The sequence below is a fragment of the Rattus rattus genome, chromosome 4 (genome assembly GCF_011064425.1).
Source record: "Rattus rattus isolate New Zealand chromosome 4, Rrattus_CSIRO_v1, whole genome shotgun sequence".
Classification (NCBI taxonomy): domain Eukaryota; kingdom Metazoa; phylum Chordata; class Mammalia; order Rodentia; family Muridae; genus Rattus; species Rattus rattus.
In genome coordinates this window covers 8,679,602-8,699,139 of record NC_046157.1, presented here as the reverse complement: position 1 = coordinate 8,699,139, position 19,538 = coordinate 8,679,602, and the positions used below count along the sequence as shown (strand labels likewise).

At 44.7% G+C, this 19,538-nt stretch overlaps 1 protein-coding gene across 1 annotated transcript; it reads left to right on the top strand.

Moving 5' to 3' along the window:
* Positions 1 to 17,476: 17,476 nt before the first annotated feature.
* Positions 17,477 to 18,747, top strand: Sst (somatostatin). The gene is made up of 2 exons (XM_032900037.1): positions 17,477 to 17,759; positions 18,383 to 18,747. Exons 1-2 carry the CDS (start codon positions 17,622 to 17,624, stop codon positions 18,593 to 18,595), a joined length of 351 nt encoding a protein of 116 aa, XP_032755928.1. The 5' UTR covers positions 17,477 to 17,621; the 3' UTR covers positions 18,596 to 18,747.
* The last annotated feature ends 791 nt before the right edge of the window (positions 18,748 to 19,538 follow it).

Below are 19,538 nucleotides of genomic sequence, written 5' to 3'. Positions count from 1 at the left end.
TGCTGGGAAAGCTGGGAAAGGATGAAATGCTCATAGTCTCTGCACCTATATTGAGAGAGGTGATGTAGTGTTTTGGTTCATGTGTATGTTGAGGATCATAAACTCAGGATATAATATGTATATGTATATGTATATGTGTATATATATCCTTAAGTTTTATCATTTTCATCAGCACATTCAATCCTTCTCCTTTAATCACCTCATAGTAAATGTTAATTAATGACTGACAACAGCTCTTTGTAGATGGAATCTTTTGACACAAAGTTTCACCGTGTGGCTCAAACATAGCTCAGACAGGCCCGAAACTTAAGTTCCAATCTTGCCTCCTGAGTGCTGGAGTTGCAGTGTGCAGGAACACACCCGTGCCTATTTGTGTTTGTCTGTAGAAGATCATAAAAAGGAAGACGGCTGTTATTGTTTGGGAGCTGGTCTGGCGTTCACAGTCAGGCTATGATGCTCCTCTGTCAACACAAATAATTCCAGAGAGTACCATTCTGATTTACAGCCATGACGGGATGGTGAGCAACCAAGGTAAAGTCAAGCCTACTCCGAAATTATATCTGAGCACAGAAGACAGAAGCACGGATGTTATTTTGACAATAAACACGCCCCTTTCCTCATCCTGAGCAAAAGAATGGCTGCCATTTTTTTCTTAACCATGTTTCAGTTTCATTCCCTTTTCAGTTTGTGGATTAGACCCACTGTGGTCTTTACCCTTTGCCATCATCCAGCTCATAGGAAACCTCCATTTAGAGGAACACTTCTCCAAATCTCCTAACACTGTTGTGGACGTTACAGCTCATGCTCTGGGAGAACCTCTTACTGCGGAGCTGTGCTCTCACGCGCATGCTCGGCTTTTTACAGCGAATCAGGAGCCCTGCATTCATTCAACAACAGCTGTGTTTCCTGTAGGTTTTGTCTGACGAAACTGACCAGGAGGTATCTCTCTTCTCCCAGTGTCCCCGAGGCTCTTACAGCTCAGTGAAATTAAACAAAAATAGAACTGAAAAAAAAAGTGTAACTGAAATATTATAAAATGTATTTGGAAGTTTGAAAACTTCATTAGGTCTCAGGATTAAAAATAAAATAATGTTTTCTGCTGATTTAGAAATTAAGGAGAAAGGACAGACATAAAATTATATGCTTCATAAAAATCTTTGGTAAATAATTTTTAAAAATAATTTTGTAATATTGTTAGACTTTGTATCACTTTTCCTATAAAATCTATACACCAGCTTCTGCCAGTCTGCTCTGTCCTCGTCAGACAGGTTAGAGATCTTGGGTACCTTTTCTTATGCCACACAATTGAGTGATCTGTCTCCAACTCCTGCCTCCGTGGTAACCACTCTGGACTTTGGGTAATCACCTGACTGAACAAGTGATTTGTGAATTTCGTACCCACAAAGCGTACATGTCACCTCGGCATATCATATGCACAGTGCTTTGCATGCATTCCTACTTGTGAGGTGAGAGGTCACAGGCTTACCCTACTTTTGAGCATATTTCCGCAAAGTTATGCAAATCCTGGCTCATAAGGCAAGAGGTCTCATAAAAACTACTATACCTGGTGCATAAAATCATACACTACTGATTCTGATTCATGAGATGATAAACCATGGCTCTCCCACACCAGAAAATCAACTCAGTCACTGATGAACATATTAACTCTGAGTGTCTCTTTGACTGAACTGAAAGCAACACTGAGCCTAGCCAAAGCCCACCAAATGGGGAATATCAAGTACTAAACCATATGTTCATCAACACCAGCACACTAGAAAATCTTAAATAACAAACTGCCTGATGAGCAGGTCCCAAGATAAAGACACAAGAACACACAAAAAAAAAACAAGACAATCTCTTCCCCAAATTACAAATCCCCACAGTAATGGCCACCAATCAGAGCGACTTAGACTAAATCCCAGCCTTTCGAAAGACAATTTATATTTTGAAATAATACGCAAAAAGGATATGAATAAATATGTGAATTCCAAGAGGATATGGATAATAACCTGAATTAATCCAAGAACACATAAATAGATGAATAAAATTGGGGAAGCAATGCAGGACATGAAAAAAGGCTTCAACAAAGAGGTAGGAATACTAAAAAGAAATCCGAACTGAAATGATACTGGAAATGAAACATTAAATACTGAAATGAGGATCTTCATCAATAGAATGGACCATGTGGAGGACAGATTATCAGAGCTTGAGGACAAGGTAGAGGAATCAGATCAACCAGTTAAAGTATTTTCAGCTTGCAAATTTTATGACGTCATTTTTTAACAGCTGAGTAATACTCCATTGTGTAACTGCACTACGCTTTCTTTGTCTATCCTTCTGTTGAAGTACATCTAGGTCGTTTCCAGTTTCTGGCTATTATGAGTAGTCTATCAGTGAACATGGTTGAGCATGTACCCTTGTGGTGGTATGAAACTTCCTTTGGATATATGCCCAAGAGTTGCATAGCTGGATCTTGAGGTAGATCAATTCCCAACTCTCTGAGGAACAGCAAATTGATTTCTATAGCGTTTGTACAAGTTTGCACTCCCACCAGCAATGGAGGAGTGTTCCTCTTACTCCACATCCTCGTCCTCATGAGACATTGATTGTGTTATTGATCTTAGCCATTCTGAGAGGTGGAATCTCAAAGGAGTTTTGATTTGCATTTCCCTAATAGCTCCTAATGTTGAACATTTCTTTAAGTATTTCTCAGCCATTTGAGTTTGCTCTATTTAGAATTCTGTTTAAATGTGTATGCCATTTTAAAATTTGTATTATTTGGTTCTTTTGGTAGCTAGTTTCTTGAATATATATATTGGATATTAGTCCTCTAAAGAATGTGGACTTGGTAAAATCATTTGCTCTTCTGACATCATAAAATTTGTACACAAATGAATGGATCTAGAAAAAAAAAAATCATCCTGGGTGAGGCTACACAGACCCAGAAGAAGGTGGTTTAACTTGTTTTGGCAGAAAGATATAACAAAATTAGAACTAAGAATATGATATGTCTCCTCCTTTGTAAAATAGTGAGGGCTGCATAGGTTAGAAAAGGAGTACAGTGAGCTTTAGTGTGTTACACGCATGTAATTTTCCTAGGAAGAAAAATGGGCTTGGGAAAAAAATGATAAAAAAAACCATTCATTCTAAGTTGGGTCTAAGTTTCTGGGTCTTGTGATCTAGGGATGTGGCCCCAGGTTTTGGTGTGCACCATGAAAAGGACAGGGTTATGAACAAAGAGTAAATCATTCTATTAAGTAGGTTTAGAGAATGCAGCCAGTTTAGCTGAAAAGACTTATTGACAGAGGTTATGAACAAAAGAGAAGACTAAATCATTCCTGATATAATTTCCTTTTGTGTATATGAATTTAATCTTTTTGAAGAATATGTTTTGTGGTGATTGTTTTTAATATGACTAATTACACTCAGAACTCTGTCTTAATTGTTTAAAAAAGTTAAGAAAAAAAAAGTTGTGGACTCAACTTGTTGAGTGTGTGTGTGTGTGTGTGTGTGTGTGTGTGTGTGTGTGTGTGTGTGTGTGTGTGTGTGTGTGTGTGATTCCCCTTCTCTCCTTCTTGCAGGCCTCCAAGGAATTTCAAGTATTCAGAGAATCTCTTGCCAGTCACTGGAGTGCTAGCCCCAGGGAATCAAGCTACATTTCCTCCGAGAGAAATCTGCTGAGTGACCAATCACTGACTCCACACTTGCCCCCCCTCAGTTTACCCTGTGCTATGAAAGCTGACCTTCAACAATTCAGGGGGCCCTCCAGCCTCAAGTTATCTAAGTCACAGACAGAAGACATTTACCACTCCAGATGTCAAGGACATCAGAAGATGTAATCAGATGTAAGGCAGAAGACCAGAGAGAAGAGCAAATGTTACATCACAGCTCTACAGACCAAGCTTGAGGATCGTTCTGTGGTAAATGGGGAAATAGTCTTGCTTAGTCTTAGGGTGATATTCTCCTTTATATGTGGAAGCCCTCAAATTTTTCCTTATCCAGTATTATTGTGTCTTATATTTTGCAGTGTTTGAAGAACTTTAATATTGAGCATTAGCGGTTTCCAAGAAAAGTTTACAAATAGCTCTCTGCTTTTCTTGGCATTTCTTTGTATCTCTTTGTGTTCCTTTGATTGTGTCAATAGGAATTTGAAAGGCTTGGAAGTATGCAGATGGGGCATGTTTGTCATTTAAAAAAATCTACCTCTAGAAACAAATTTAAATCTTGTTAAAGCAAGGTAGTTCTAGAAACTGTAATAGATTTAGATGTGTATGAGGTGATAATTAAACAATTAAGAAGTAGTATTCTGAGTTCACTTACCTTTAGTAAAGAGTTTCCTTCCTGGGGGCTGGAGAGGTTAAGAGCACTGTCTGCTCTTGCAGAGTGCTATTTCCAGCAACCACATGCCCAGTTACAGCCACTGGTAACTCCAGCTTAAGGGAACCCCATCCCCTTTTTGGTCCTCCTCTGGCACTGCATGCATGTGATATATAAACTCATGTGAGCACATACACACAGATATGAAAAATTAGAAAGAGGTTCAGTTTTCTCTTTGTTTTTGTTTTTTGCTTTTGCTAGGGCAGGCTATTGCTGTTCCATTTCTCACTGTCCTAGGTTGTAGCTGGCTATGTAGCCTTGCATAATACTGGTTATTTATCCCAGATTCCTTTGCAGCTTGGTTTAGTCGTGTGACTAAGTTTTGACCATCAGAAACGAGATGTGCAGAAGTTACATGTGAAAAGTTTGGGGAGATCTCCTTAAGAGATAGTGTCTAGATTACCCAGTGCTACTTTGCAAGTCCTTCCAGCATTTGGTGATACAAAATACAGCAACCACTATTTCTCCCACATGACTGTGCTAATCCAGAGCTTTCGTGGTATAGCTGCTGACCCCGTAACATCCAGGCAAACTGGATAATCCCTTCCTTAACGTAGCTGTGAGACTTCCCTCTGTGGGCCAGTGTTTCCTCACTGCGGTTGTGTTAGCACTGGAGGCTTCAGGAACGAGCAGGTGACTCACATTTCTCTAATGCTGTAGCATTAGTAGTTTTCCTAATACACGCTATGCGGTGGTTTGAATGTAAATAACCCTTAGAGGCCCTTAGCCAGTAGCACCTGTAGGAGGTGTGGCCTGGTTGGAGTAGGTCTGGCCCTGTAGGAGAAAGTGAGTCACTGTGGGTAGGCTTTGAGGTCTCTGATGCTCAAGAGGCACCCAGTGTGGCACACGGTTTCCTCCTGATACCTGCAGATAAAGATATAGAACTCTCGGCTCCTTCTCTGTCACCTTGTCACTCTACTATGCTTCCTGACAGGACAGTAATGGACTAAATCTCTGAGAGTGTAAGCCAGCCCCAATTAAAGTTTCTCCTTTTGTAAAAATGATAGTGGTCATGGTTTCTCTTCACAGCAATAAACCCTAAGACACCCTACTAATGAGAAGAGTCATTTTAAAGGGAGGAGTCAATGACCCCATCTTTCAATATAAAGTATATCAAAGTTGCACTTAAAAAGATATTGCCAAGCTTATCTTTGAGACACCAGCTTCCCATACTATGTTAGTTAGGGCTCTCCAGAGGAAGAAAACTGATATAATGAAAAATGTATATTAAAGGAGGACCTAGTAGAATGACTTATAGTCCATGCATGGCTAGGCTAATCCAAATATGGCTACCTCCCAGTGGAAAAGCCACAGACCTAGTAGTCATTCAGTTCCCAAGGCTGGACATCTCAGCTGCTCTTCAGCTTATGTTGGAGTCATAAGAAGTAGCTTCTAGTACACGTGAAGGGATGTGCCAGCAGCGGCGTGGGTGAACTTGCCAATGAGAGTAAGGAAAGTAGGCAAAACAAAACCTCCTTCCTTCCATGCCCTATTATGTGGGCCACCAACAGAATCTGTGTCCCAGATTTAGGGTAGGTGTTCTGACCTCAAAAGATTCCTATGCAGGGCAGGTCTTCCCACATTAAATGATCGAACCAAGAGAAAATGTTCACAGGTGCGCCCAGGTACTTAGCTTTAGTGATTCCACATGTGGTCAAACAGACAGCCAAGATTAGCCATCATGTGCATGTAATGGCCACTGTCTTCCATATATTTATCTTCATTCCACTGTGTCAGCACTGATCTTCCCATCGTTGAGCTTGGAGTCACACTGGGCAAAGGAGCAGGACAGAAGCAATTCTAGCTCCTAATACCAACCAAGAGCCTTGCCATCCTTGTGCCATCAAGCAAGAGTTCAAGGGAGAGATGAGAGGCTCTGCTTTAAAAGTCACCATGGTTTTGTCTTTGTCTGAGGAGGTGGAACCCACCACAGCCATTCTGTTAGCCTAATCCAGGTGATGGACCTGCACTTGTGTGATACTGCGAGTTGTTCCTTACACTGCTTTTACCTTCGGTGTCTGATTTCATTCTTCAGCCAAAGCTATTCTAATCAACAAGTGGCTCTTTTTCAGAACCTTAAAGACAGCGGCACCTCTCCCACGGCGCGTCTCTTCTACGTGCCCTCATAACCCAGTTCTTGAACCTCTTCTTAATGAGTACGTCTTGTACCACATCTTAACTGTAGGTAGACTACCCCTCCCTTTCTCCTGAGGTTTTATTAGGTTTTTCCGAGGTGAATGACTCTTTACATTCATCTGTACCACCCCTCCCTGGAAAATTTCTAGGGAATTTAATTCAGAATCTTTATTCTTACTACATTCCAACCTCTTTGTGCAATGGATCTCTAATTATCTCTGTACTCCCTGGAAAGAGAGAGTTTTGCGCTTACTTATTAAATTAGTTTTCTTAAGGCGCTCATGTCACCTGGCACCGGACGGTAATAGCTACAGTCTAGAAAGCGGAAAGTGCTTGGAATACAGTGTGGGCTGGAGGAGACGGGTGTGGCTGCCGGGCAGCAGTCAGACTTCGAGGATGGTGAGCAGGGTTCTCTGAGGCTTTCAGCATGCGAGGTAAACAAAACTGAAGAAGTTAGAAGGACATCCAGAAGGGCTTCAAACCAGGATGAGGAGGGGGACCTTGTCCACACCAGCAGCCCTCAGGATGCAAGGGTTATCGAATGGAGACAGTTATGTGATGAAATGCATGTTTCCAAGTTGAAGGAGACAACAGAGTGTAAGGTAAATGTGAAGGGACACAGCTAGCAGTGCCGATGAGGACAACCGTGGATGGGAAGGCCAGTTAGAAAGCTTTACAAATGTTGACAAGAGACAGGCTGTGATCCTGAGTTAGAGTGGGAGCTCGATTTGATGGTAATGAAGAGAAACTACGAAGAAGTATACAAAGAACACTTCAGTAACACACAGAGATAGTCATTACCACAACATCAGAGGAGAGAGGTGGAGGCTGTCAGTTTAGGAGTCGTTTGCATAAAGCTGATGGCTGAAGTTTAGGATTGACATTACCTAGCCATGAAATGCTCTGTAAGTGTTTCTGCAAGCATTTACTTTATTCCAGGCTGTTTTCAGGGCAAACCAAGACAAGAAAACATCATCCATCCCTGATGTTAAGAAAAATTCTTTAGCAACGAAGGCGAAGACTTTTTAACAAGGGACCAACAGACAGGCAAACTACTGACAGATAATAAGGTAATTGCTCTAATGGAAAACAAGCAAGCATATAATAGGTCTTGTTGAAGAATTATTTAGGAGTATGACTTCCCCTTTGTCCTGTGGCTTCTTAGATGTCAGGGAACATGCTTTTGCCTTAGTCCCATGAAGATGTCACAAGTGTACAGAGGGTCAGTGCTATAACTCACTGAGAGGACACTTGTTTGGCGGGCATAATGCTCTGGATTAAAAAAAAAAAACAAGTCTGGCCTCCTTTTAAGAGAAAAAAATGGGGATGGCCCACAAAGGCATAGCACTAGATGAACATAGGCTGGAGCTCTGGAGGAACTGAGAGAGCATCTTCTGTACTCGTTCTACACTGCAGGAATCTTTCCTGCCTGGGGCTCCTCTCTCCTCTGTGGCAATCTAAGAACACAGTTTTCTGCTGAACCAGTCCTCTTGGTAGGAACCCAGAGTTGACATCTGTTTCCCCATGACTCCTGCTGTCAAATGTTGCTTAGCCAATGGTTTATTTTATCCCAAGGCATGACAATGGTTCGTCAATTTATCTGAAAGTTTTCCTGAGTAAGACTTGCAGAGCTAGGGTAAATTCAAGAGTGGGAGGGATGAGTCCCCGTCAGCAATCAAGGCAGATGGTGATATATACTGGCTCAAAGCTGAGTAGACACAAACTATTCCTGCTTAACTTCCCTTTGACCTTGACTTCACAGACAGTAGATTTTCTAGAACACTATTGGATTGGGGGAAAATACCCCCACACCCTGCATCATTAAGTTACTAACATTCCAGTAAACAACCACCTTTCTCTAATTCAGTGTGTTTTGAACAAATCTCAGTCCTTGAGACTTCAACTTTCACACCCAGGCCACCATTGCTATGGCAATGCTAAGCTTGGCTCACAGGTCAACAAGAGATGCAATGTGCCCCCAGTTGGAATTGATTAAGACAGAGTCAAATGACTGTTGGACAGTCTGTATGTGACAGTAGTAATATTAGCCTCCAGAGACCTGGGACACAGGCTACTCTTTGGAAGAGAGCTCTCGGAGGTCTGAGCTTGGATCTAGGGATGTACTGTAGGTGGGCTGGAAGCATGGTCCCAGGGTAGAGTGCCCAGCTCTCTGGTCCAGTCTCACAAAGCTAGTGACTTAAAGCCACAGAAATGTCTTTTCTTCCAGTTCTGGGAGTAGGGATGGAAATCTAAAATTAAGGTGTCAGCAAAGGCCACACTTCAAAGATGGGAGGGGGAAATGCTTCACTGTCACTTCTAGCTTCTAGTGACTCCAAGACTGTGCCATTTCAATGCTGTCATAAGCGATCTGTTCTATGGTCTCCACCTAGATAACCCAGGTGACCTACTCTGGTGATCCTTAACTGAGTTACATCTGCAAACTCCCTTCTAAATACATTTTTATATTGGAAGTTTCTAGGAGTTAGGCTAGAGACATGAATTTGGGGAGAGGGGCACCACTCAGTTTGCTACAGTTAGTAAACTGTGTTTCTGTACGCAGAGAGCCAGGGAGCTCTGTGATGAACTTGTCCTAAAAGGGTGGAAGAGAAGAGGTCAGCACCAGGTCCCATAGTGGATTGGCAGCTGCCAGGGACCCCAACAGGATTGAGGAGCTGCAAGAGAAGCTTTGAGCCTGGAATTCCAGCGGTCTAGTCTTCGGCAGTGTGGGGGATTCAGGCCCTGCGGTGACACATTTCTTCATTGAAGATTAAATAGGAAGCATCAGAATTCATTGCAAATGTTTAGAAGCAGGTATTTAAGAGCTATATGCTAGTGAGCACTAGAGAGAGAGGGCGGCAGGTCAGGAAGTGTCCTTGGTTCTTGGGTTAGGGTTTGACTGCAAGCTTTGAAAATGCTGGTTAGGCAATGGAGAAAAAAGCCACAAGGGGGCGCGCCCAACACATAGGATTCCTTTCCTCTTCCAGAGATGTGAGATCTGTGATGGGAAAAGGCAATCGGTCTGTAAAATCGGTCCAGCAGCAGCTTCTTCGAAATGTGACACTGATTGTAAACGGGTCTGTACTGGGGCGAGCAAACCCCATGCAGGAGGGGACTAAGTTCTAGAACGGCTGATTACCTTTAACTTTCTTTTCCTTCCCAGCTCTTGTTCTTAGAAAACGTTCCTAGCAGCAATTCCTGAAATACATGTGCTTCTTCTATCTTGGCAATCCCTGTGCGAGGAGCCCCAAACCTATTTGGGAAGTCCAGAGGGAGTAACACTGCATTTGAAATCGTTGGTTGTCCCTTTTTATTCCATGGCTCAGGGAAAAAGAAAATTTGCATTATTGGCCAAACCTTGGCTTTTTCCTCAAGTCAAGGACAGTGGTTTGCTATTGCCTGGGTGCCCAGCCCTGAAGTGTTCAAAAACTGCGAGTTTGGAGGAAGAATTTATTTTTGTGTGTTTCTGTGTGCCTCCTGCACTGAGCACTTTGCCCATGACACGGAGAATGCTTTTAAGTGAAACAATGAGGAAAACCTGCCCTGAGCTTTTAGGATCTTTGTCTGCTATCCATGGAGCCAGCAGAGGGCAGGGGAGCTCAGTTTAACAATAGCATCCTCTCCCTTGAGAGCAGCCCAAGACAGCACAGCAGGTCTGGCTGCTTTTATGAGATTAGGAAACACCCAAAAGGACACAGACACAGCAGGAGAGCTCCGAGGAACGATTTCCACATATCTGCCCATTAATCACCAAAGCTTCTCCCATAGGGTAATACCCTTGTCAGGAAGCCAGGCTTTGCTCTAGACATGCTGTGGGTCTGTCCTCAACCATTCGGGAAGGGATCCAAGGATAGGTGCAGCAATTGTCACCAGGAAAGATGCAGAGCCCAGGGAAATCAGGGTCTGAATAGGGAACGTCATGCAGCCCCTAGAGGCTTGCTTGGCTTGGCTCTTCTTGTAAGCAAATTGAGGTGCTTTGTAAGGCTCCAGTCTAGGTTAGGGTACGTTTTTGACCCCAGTCTTGCCTCTGCCTTCATCTCTTGGAGGAAGAAGTATTGAGAAAGCCAATAAGCAGGCACCTCAGACTCACGAAGCCACATCCACGAGAGAATGGAGAGAGAGCAGAGGTATAATGGAGGGCGGAAGATACAATGAGAATTAGGAAAGCAGCAAGCTGGCTGGGAGGAAAGATTGGCAGGTGACCCGGAAGTGGAGGAAATTGAAGGAAGGGAAAGAAAAACCCTGAGGGAAGAAGGGAGTGAGCATAGGACAGAGGATGGAGTTGGGTGTTGGTCTGTGGCCACAGATTTTGGGGTGGAGAAATTCTACTTGTTGACAAGCTCTGGAATTCGAGTCAGACTTAAAGCAGGACTGTCACAGTGGTGCCCATCCAGGATCAAGAATCATACTCAAATTTGAATGTAGGAAGCTAAAACTGGCGTAACAGGGAGCCCTTTGTGTTCATGTGGTTTCTATTGGTCTGCCTCGGTGTGGAGGACTCCAAATCACCCCAAGGATGTCTTTCAGTAACTGTTCTGAGGTGGAGGCTTGTAATACCTAGTGGGGTCTTCAGGCCCATTGATGGAAGGTTCTGGCTAAGACCATCCTTCCCTGCTGACTGTACTGGGCAAGTCCTTGTGATAGCTCAGTGCTAAGCCTCTGAAAGTGGGAATGCAGGTGGGAAGGATCTACCACATGTCAGGGAGAGACAGACCTTGGCTTGTTTCATTTCACAAGGAAGTCCCGAGCAGACCTTAGAGAAACAAGTGGGAAGTTTCTGGAGGGACCAGAGAACCCACAAAGAGAAGAGAACTTGGGTAGATGAGAGATAGGCACAGAGCTCCCTTCCTAGCTCCCCCCTCTGACAGGATGAACTTGAGTAGCAGCAGACTTGCCCTGATCCAGCCCAGCTACAGAGGAGCCCCTGTCTGGTTGGCATTAACACAGCCAGTCAACCATGAAACACCACCCAGAGATGGGTTAGAAACCTCAGGCAGCTTCGTCGGTTGAGGATGCTTTCTGCCCAGACCTCTAAGTAACTAGGAAGGTTTATATTTTTAGCAACTCTATTAGCATACTCATACGACAATGTCAGTTCTCAGCATAAGAAGCAATCACAGTGGGTAATGTTTAGCTTTACTTCCTTTTCGAAGCTCAGCAGTGACCAAGAGACCAATGCGTATATGTTCTGGAAGATTGTGCGGTGGGTGGTGTATGTCAAGGGATATAGTCCTTAGTAGCCCAAGACCCGCATGTTTGCCCTACTTGCAGAAGCCACAGTGGTATCACATGTAAGGAGAAAGGCCTGTCTGCAACTTAGCCACCATTTTCAATAACCGCCTTGTGCAAGCCCAGACTGATGTTAGGTTTGCCGTGGCTTCACTGACTTTGCTTTCCCAATTCACCCGAATCTGAGAGATGGGATTCCAGCCTGTGTCTATCTTCCTTGTGCTCTCTGGGGAGGATGCAGACAAAGTTGGGATAGGTGTCTGCCTTCCATGGATTTTGAGGCTTATGGAAGAGACAGAGACTAGAAAGACACAGAAGTTCATAAAACAATCGGGGAGCATCGCTAATAATGGGTACAGAAGATCCACTTTTGGGCGCAGAAGGCAGCTCATGGATTCTAAGGAGTCCTTGGAGATGTCTTAGAATGAGCTATATGATCTGACTGTCAGAGCAGGCTGAAAGACCCTCCAGGAAGAGGAAACAGCAAGAACAAATGGATGTGGGAGAGAACAGAGCATTACGCACTGAGGGACCAGTGCTTGGGGACTAGGGGCACTGATTGACAAGGACTGGTCCGATGTGAGAAGCTGGACTGTTCAGAAAAACTTCTTCTGAAGGAAACATGCTTGGCTGTGTGGTGGGCCTGCATTAGATCCGGTACTGGAGGCTCATCCAATGCTTTTGAGGTGAAAGGCAAGAGAAAACAGAGCAGATATAATACTAATATGATTAGGCCCAAGACACTACCACACACGCCTCCCTGCAGAAGATGTTTAACCCACAAGCTTTCCACTCTTAATTATCTATTGCAGCCACCATGCCGTGGGCTTTGTGGAAGTCTTCAGCAACACTGGACTCTCTTGGAATTGTCATATTTGGGGACGAGCTGTCTGTTCCAGGAGAAAGCAATCCTTGGAGGACGACACACTCATTCTTGCACTCGTCGGTAGTAGGGCCACTTTGGAGGAAATATGTTCATGGGGTTTTCACCCAAGAAGTTTTCCCTTGGGGAAGAGTAGGCTTTATTTGCGTACATCCTAGTCTTATGCCCAACCGTGACACCCGGGCAGTCTGCCTTCCGAGAAGTGAGTGTTGCATGCTGCAAATTCACCTCCCTCTACCTTACTTAAACCCGTGGTTGGCCAGCTCTAAATCCAGAACACAGTTCTAGTGAATTCACATAAAGGACTTAATAATTTCTAATTGCAACACATTTGTTTCCAAGGTAAATGTGTGAGGGAGAATAAACCGTTTTCCAATGGGGGGGGGCGATTAGCATCCACTTGTTGCCTATTTGTGAAAAACCTCTTGCTCAGTCTCCAGGGCATGCCCTCCATGGTCCCAGGATGAGGAAAGCTTGTCTGGTTGAGCCATGAAGTTAGCTTGAACAGCCTAGCCCACAGTGTTTGGACAGCTCATTGGTATCATCCTCAGAGTAGGACTGGCTATGTCAAGCCTTGCCTTGATAGTCTCACACTGCTTCATGGCTATCAGGAACTTTCACTTCCCTTGCCTAATCAAGTTCTCAAATCTTTTGAGGACTACTGTGGTGACTGTCAGCAAAAAAACCTGAACATCAGTGCCCAGGGTCTCAGACACATGGCCCTTGGCTCTCTGGACTGTGTTTCTTTCTCCACCAGTGATCTTCTTTCTTATTTTATTTTAGCTGGAAAGTAAAAGGGGTTTCCATTTGCAAGATGCCCAAGAAAGCCCAGGCTTTTTGCATTCTTGGTAGCTTGTGGTGGTTTGAATATGATTGGCCCATAGGGAGTGGTACTGTTAGGAGGTATGTCCTTGTTGGAGGAAGTGTGTCACTGTGGGGGTGGGCTTTGGAGATCGCCTCCTATGCTCAGGCCTCAGCCATTTTGGAAGAAAGCTTCTTCCTCCTAGCAGCCTGAGAATGCCAGTCTCTCCTGGTTACCTTCAGACCAAGATGCAGAACTCTCAGCTCCTCTGTCACTATGCCTGCCTGTGCGCTGTCATGCTTCCTGCTATGATGACAATGGACTAACCTCTGAATCTGTAAGCCAGACTCAGTTAAATGTTGTCCTTGTAAGAGTTGCCTTGGCCATGGTGACTCTTCATGGCAATAGAAAGCCCAACTGAGACACTTGTGAAACGTGAAAACATTTTAGAGGAACACAAATACTCCTTAATGTACGTGTATCTGTGCACAAACACATTGCTAATAACCATCAAATAATGAAAGAAACACACACGCCAATTACGATACATGTTTCTACAACTGCACACATAGCTGGCATTTATGACTACCGTCCTCTACCAAACATTCTGCATATTTTTTTACTTTCAGAGAGCTCCTCAGCAGGTTTTTGTTCTTTCCCTATGGAGGGGTGACCCATACCTTCCTTCATTCCTGAAAGGCCCTATTTCATCCTGCCTAGATTGGGTTGATGTAGTTTCCCACTGACTTTAAGCAAAGGACTCTGTTGGGAAACCCTGCTGCTAAGGTTGAAGTCTGACATTACCAGACTTCCCTGAGCTCAGTGCAAAATGGCAGACTCCCTTTGTCAGTGGGCCTCCTCTTTTATACCTGTGGGATTCTGGACCCCACACTGACTCCCTGAGATGAGATTCCTGGAGTGCCTTCCCATGCTAACCTACCTTAGCCTTGGGCCAGTGACCTTTGCCCACCCTGGATATTCTCACTCCTCCAAAAATATATAGCCCTCCGAAAAGTATACACATATCAACCCACTTGAATAAAGAAATATGCACAAGCTAAGATCATCTCAGAGAGCTGATTCATTGAAGACCATCAGAGAAGGCCGTTGCCTAAAAGATCTGTAACACTAGAATCCTCAGAGAAGATCCATATTCCCTTCCCCTCCCCACCAGCCAGCTGGACTCTGGCTGTTCCTGACTCTCTATTACCTGCTGCTCCTCCCCAAGTCTCTATCTGTCACTCCTTTTAACACTATTCCTTTTCGTAGGCTCTTATTCCTTCTGTAGGCTGTTTGCTTAAGGACATAAGAAGCCCACAGTGCCAGGGAGAAGTTTGAGCATCTGCTTCAATGGATTTTTTGCTGTGTCTCCAGGCAGAAGCTCTGTCCCCTCAGGAAACCAACCCTTTCGGGCCATCAGAACTTAAGTTTTGGCAACTGCAAGCAAGAACTTCTCTAGTTCACTAGAAGTGATAGGGAATGGAATCAAAATTTCACCCCTTTAACAGCATGACTTGTGAATCCCACCTATAGGAGAAGTATGGAGCATTCTTCTTTGGCCATAATACTCCCCACCTCAGGCCCACAGCAAAGCACTTATGCTCTCAGAACCTCAGTCTCCTTCGTGACATATGCAATGTACCCTGAAATGTTAATGACTTATAGAGACTGCATCATAGGCCAGGTGATGGCTGGTGACCACTGCCACAATCCACCCTTCCTCTCAGCCTTGAGACTTGGGATAGAGGCCCCTGTGGTTATTTGAGAGGGTTTGGATTATAGCGTTTGAGGTAATTTAATGCTAAACCATCCTTTCTGCTAAATTTGCCTGTTGTGGGGTATGGAAAAATTTGCCCTGCCTTTCCATTTAAGTGGATCTTAGATTCATAACAATCCAAGCATTATAAAAGCAAATCATACCCCAGGAGTCATTTCATCTACAGCCTCAGCCCTTCAGGGGACTGTGGGAGAATCAGCTCCCACTCTGCTATTCCCGAGTAGGTGCTCAAACGGCTTGAGTATCAGCAGCAGGAAGCAGCTGAAAAGAGGCAAGACAGGGAAAGGGAGAGGCGAGAGGAGGGCAGCCTAGAGGCAGAACAAGAACAGGGCATTGCCAGCAAGGGGAGAAAGGAGGGGAAGTGAGAAGAAGCCAGGAAACAGCCAGATCAAACCAGAGGGAGGTCAGAAAGGAGCTGAAATGTGAGGATAAAAAGGAAATGAGGGGGTGGGTAAGGACAGAGTGAGAAAATGTCTGAGAGAGAACGTTAGAAGGGTATGACAAGAGAGAGAAGAGACAGCATTAACGGTAGAGGGACCGGATAGGACCAGGGCAGGCAGGGCAGGGCAGGGCAGGGCTCTGAGAAGGAAGGCAGAAGAGCAAGATAGCCAAGCACTGTTTGTGGCTTCCTCTGGCTTTCATGTTCTCTTTTGTGGGCTGTCAAGGGCCAGGTTCCACAGTAGGAGAGAGAGGAGGTCCCTTGAGGATGCCACAGGACTAGTGACTGATATAACCTCTGAGAGCCCAGCCTGAAGCCCGAAAAGATCTTAGTGTGTGTAGGGATGTGACTTTCTTTCTAGGTTTGGGTTCCACAGCTCTAGATTCATTGCTCTTGCATGCTTCTGGGACACACGAGCGATTTTCAATTTAATGCTTTGTTTTGTGCTAACCCTGCCTGGAATTGCTAAGCCCTGGGAGCTTTAGCACTCCATGCTGGTCATGCTCTCTCTGCCTTGGCTTACAGATACAAAAGGACAGGTTATCCAAGCTGTTTCAAAATACTGACTAGTCCTCTCACCTGTCCCCTTGTTTTGTTCGGATGCAAGCATCAGGGATGGTGTTAGAATGCATCTAACGCATGTTGTGTGGTCAATAGCAACAATGGACAAACCCTCTGTTTCACTTGATTTCTGAAGCTGTGCATTTCTAAAAAACTCTACTGTTGGCTTCTCTGATGACCCTAAAATGTTAGTCCTTGAAGAGCCTGTGGAGATCACCTATGCTGTGCCAGGAATGGAGCTGGCATTTCCTTAATAAGCAATCAGTTAGAAAGCAGCAGTCTTAGCTCGCAACTAGATGCGAACACTCAATTTGATAAACAAGTAGACTTCCTTAAACTTCCTCTGCGGTAGAAGGAAGAGAGGCCCAGGCAGTTTGTTCCTCACATAGATATACAATGGCTACACATGGCCAGGGGCTCCTTGACTTGATATACACCCATCCTGGAGATTCCCAACCTAGAATTGCTCCCACTGCCCAGGAATCTGTCAGAGCATTCATAGCAGTGTACAAGAACCCTGGCCTGGGAGTCTAGATGTCTGTTTGCTCCAACTGTAAGGAGCACTCGCCTGCCAGTCCTTTAAGCTTTCTTGATTCATGTTCCGAGGCTTATGATTTCTGAGACTGCTTCCTAGAGCTGTTTCCAGGTGCCAAATGTAGGCTTCCTCCCCCTCCTCCCTCCTGTGTGTGTGTGTGTGTGTGTCTGTCTGTCTGTCTGTCTGTCTCTCTCCCCGGTGCCTTTCTTTTGTCACAATATAAAGATCGGCAGATTGGACAAAGTGATGCTCCTTTACAGCTCAGTCTTATCCTTTTTCCTACAAGGCTTTAAGGGATGCCAGGAAAGAAGATAGTTCAGTCCTCCTGATTGCATATTAATTCTCAGATTGGTTCCTAGACGGATAGCTTTAAGTCTCCCTTGCCATACAATACCGCTAAGCGTGATGGCAAGTCCAGTAATCTGGGTACATTGACAGGTACCCAACTGTGTGTGCTGATGTATTGCTGGCCAAGGACTGAAGGATCTCAGTAATTAATCATGCACCTATGTGGCGGAAATATGGGCTATGCATGTCGACACTGAGTGAAGGCAAGATTATTTGGTCTGTGTGGCGTGGAGAATTTCATGTGCCTGTGTGGGTGCAGGCTTTCTTTTTCTTCAAAAAAAAAAAATAAACCACTTTAGATCGTGTCGCCTCCCCTCACTTCTTTGATTGATTTTGCGAGGCTAATGGTGCGTAAAAGCACTGGTGAGATCTGGGGGCGCCTCCTTGGCTGACGTCAGAGAGAGAGTTTAAAAAGGGGAGACCGTGGAGAGCTCGATAGCGGCTGAAGGAGACGCTACTGGAGTCGTCTCTGCTGCCTGCGGACCTGCGTCTAGACTGACCCACCGCGCTCAAGCTCGGCTGTCTGAGGCAGGGGAGATGCTGTCCTGCCGTCTCCAGTGCGCGCTGGCCGCGCTCTGCATCGTCCTGGCTTTGGGCGGTGTCACCGGCGCTCCCTCGGACCCCAGACTCCGTCAGTTTCTGCAGAAGTCTCTGGCGGCTGCCACCGGGAAACAGGTAAGGAAATGGCTGGGACTCGTCCCCCTTGCGAATTCCCCAGCCTTCCCCTTAGTCCTGCTGTAGCCCCTGCGACAGGTGTTTTAGCGGGCGCTTCTCAGAGTCGCTCAGCCCCTGAGCTCCCAGGGAAACTTTTGAAGTCTAGGGTCCGCTCTTACTCGTTCCAGGATTGATCGGCGCTGGTGGTCACCTTGCAGGTAAGTTCCCCCCTCGCTTTCAGGAAAATTCCGAAAGCCTGCAAGAGAGCCCGGAGAGACTGAGCTCTATCCCTGGTACTGGCACGAGGGTTGCTGACCCAGGTGCTGAAAAAAAAATCCGGCAAGAACTCAGGTCCATGGTCCATTTCGTGTCTCATAAAGGAAAATGGAGCTGCTCAAACTATTGGCATACTATATTTACAAAACGACTTCCTATCATCCGTGGTTTCTCTGTGTTTGAAGGCATAGCACTTTCTGAAAGACTTGGGTTTGAGGAAGCTTTTTTTCCCTGTGCATAATCTAGTGAATATAGCAGCCATCCATATTACTGTGGAAACTTGGTTTTGAATGATTAAATCTTATTTTCAAATCGCATTTCTCCCTTTCTCCCATTCTTCCTTTTGCTCTTCTCCCTGCCCTATCCAGGAACTGGCCAAGTACTTCCTGGCAGAGCTGCTGTCCGAGCCCAACCAGACAGAGAATGATGCCCTGGAGCCTGAGGATTTGCCCCAGGCAGCTGAGCAGGACGAGATGAGGCTGGAGCTGCAGAGGTCTGCCAACTCGAACCCAGCCATGGCACCCCGGGAACGCAAAGCTGGCTGCAAGAACTTCTTCTGGAAGACATTCACATCCTGTTAGCTTTAATATTGTTGTCTCAGCCAGACCTCTGATCCCTCTCCTCCAAATCCCATATCTCTTCCTTAACTCCCAGCCCCCCCAATGCTCAACTAAACCCTGCGTTAGAAATTAAAGACTGTAAATACAAAATAAAATTATGGTGAAATTATGAATAGCGAGTGTTTGACTTCTTATTGAGTAAATTGTTTTGCTCAGAAGTACAATGTGAGGTTGAGTCGTGCTTTCTGTAAATGTATTTTAGGTGTATGTGCCAACACTCACAAATACGTCTTTAAAATTCCCTGTGGTAACAAAGGTCAGGCTTTAAATGATTATTCATTTAAAACCTAAATAACTTCAAACGTCTATAAATTGAAGCACATATCCAAATGATGGTGATTGGGAACAGCTGCCACTCACATGTTAAAGACGTTTGGGAAAAGCTGTTGGATTACCAAAATGTGGTTTAGAACTTATGGGCAGGCAGGTTGAAGTGCACAGTTGTGTACTGTGCTGATCCACAAAACACATATCATATTTAAACCGGAAAGAAAATAATCAAAAAGTGGGGAAAGAACTGGCTTCAAGTAGGTAAAACAAACTTTCAGCTCTTAAAATTTGTTTTTCGTTTGTGGACATTTATCTCTAGAAACACCACTGGTCTTATATCTTCTTCGATGATTTTCTCTGTGTCTGGAAAAGACTGCTTCCATTTAAAAAAGCATACTTTCTGTTTCCATAGGGGGAGGTTATCCCTTTTGTTGTAAAATTAAGGCACAGGAATACTGGGTCATGAGAAACATGTGTGGGGTCCCCACCGGATGCTGCAGTGCACCAGAGCTTTTGACACTTGGAACCCCTATCACAGGAGGAGACACCTCAAGCCCTTTCTATTTTAGCAACATAGGAGTCAGATAGAAAGCAAAATTCCAATAATAAACGATCAATAAATTACATCTATAAT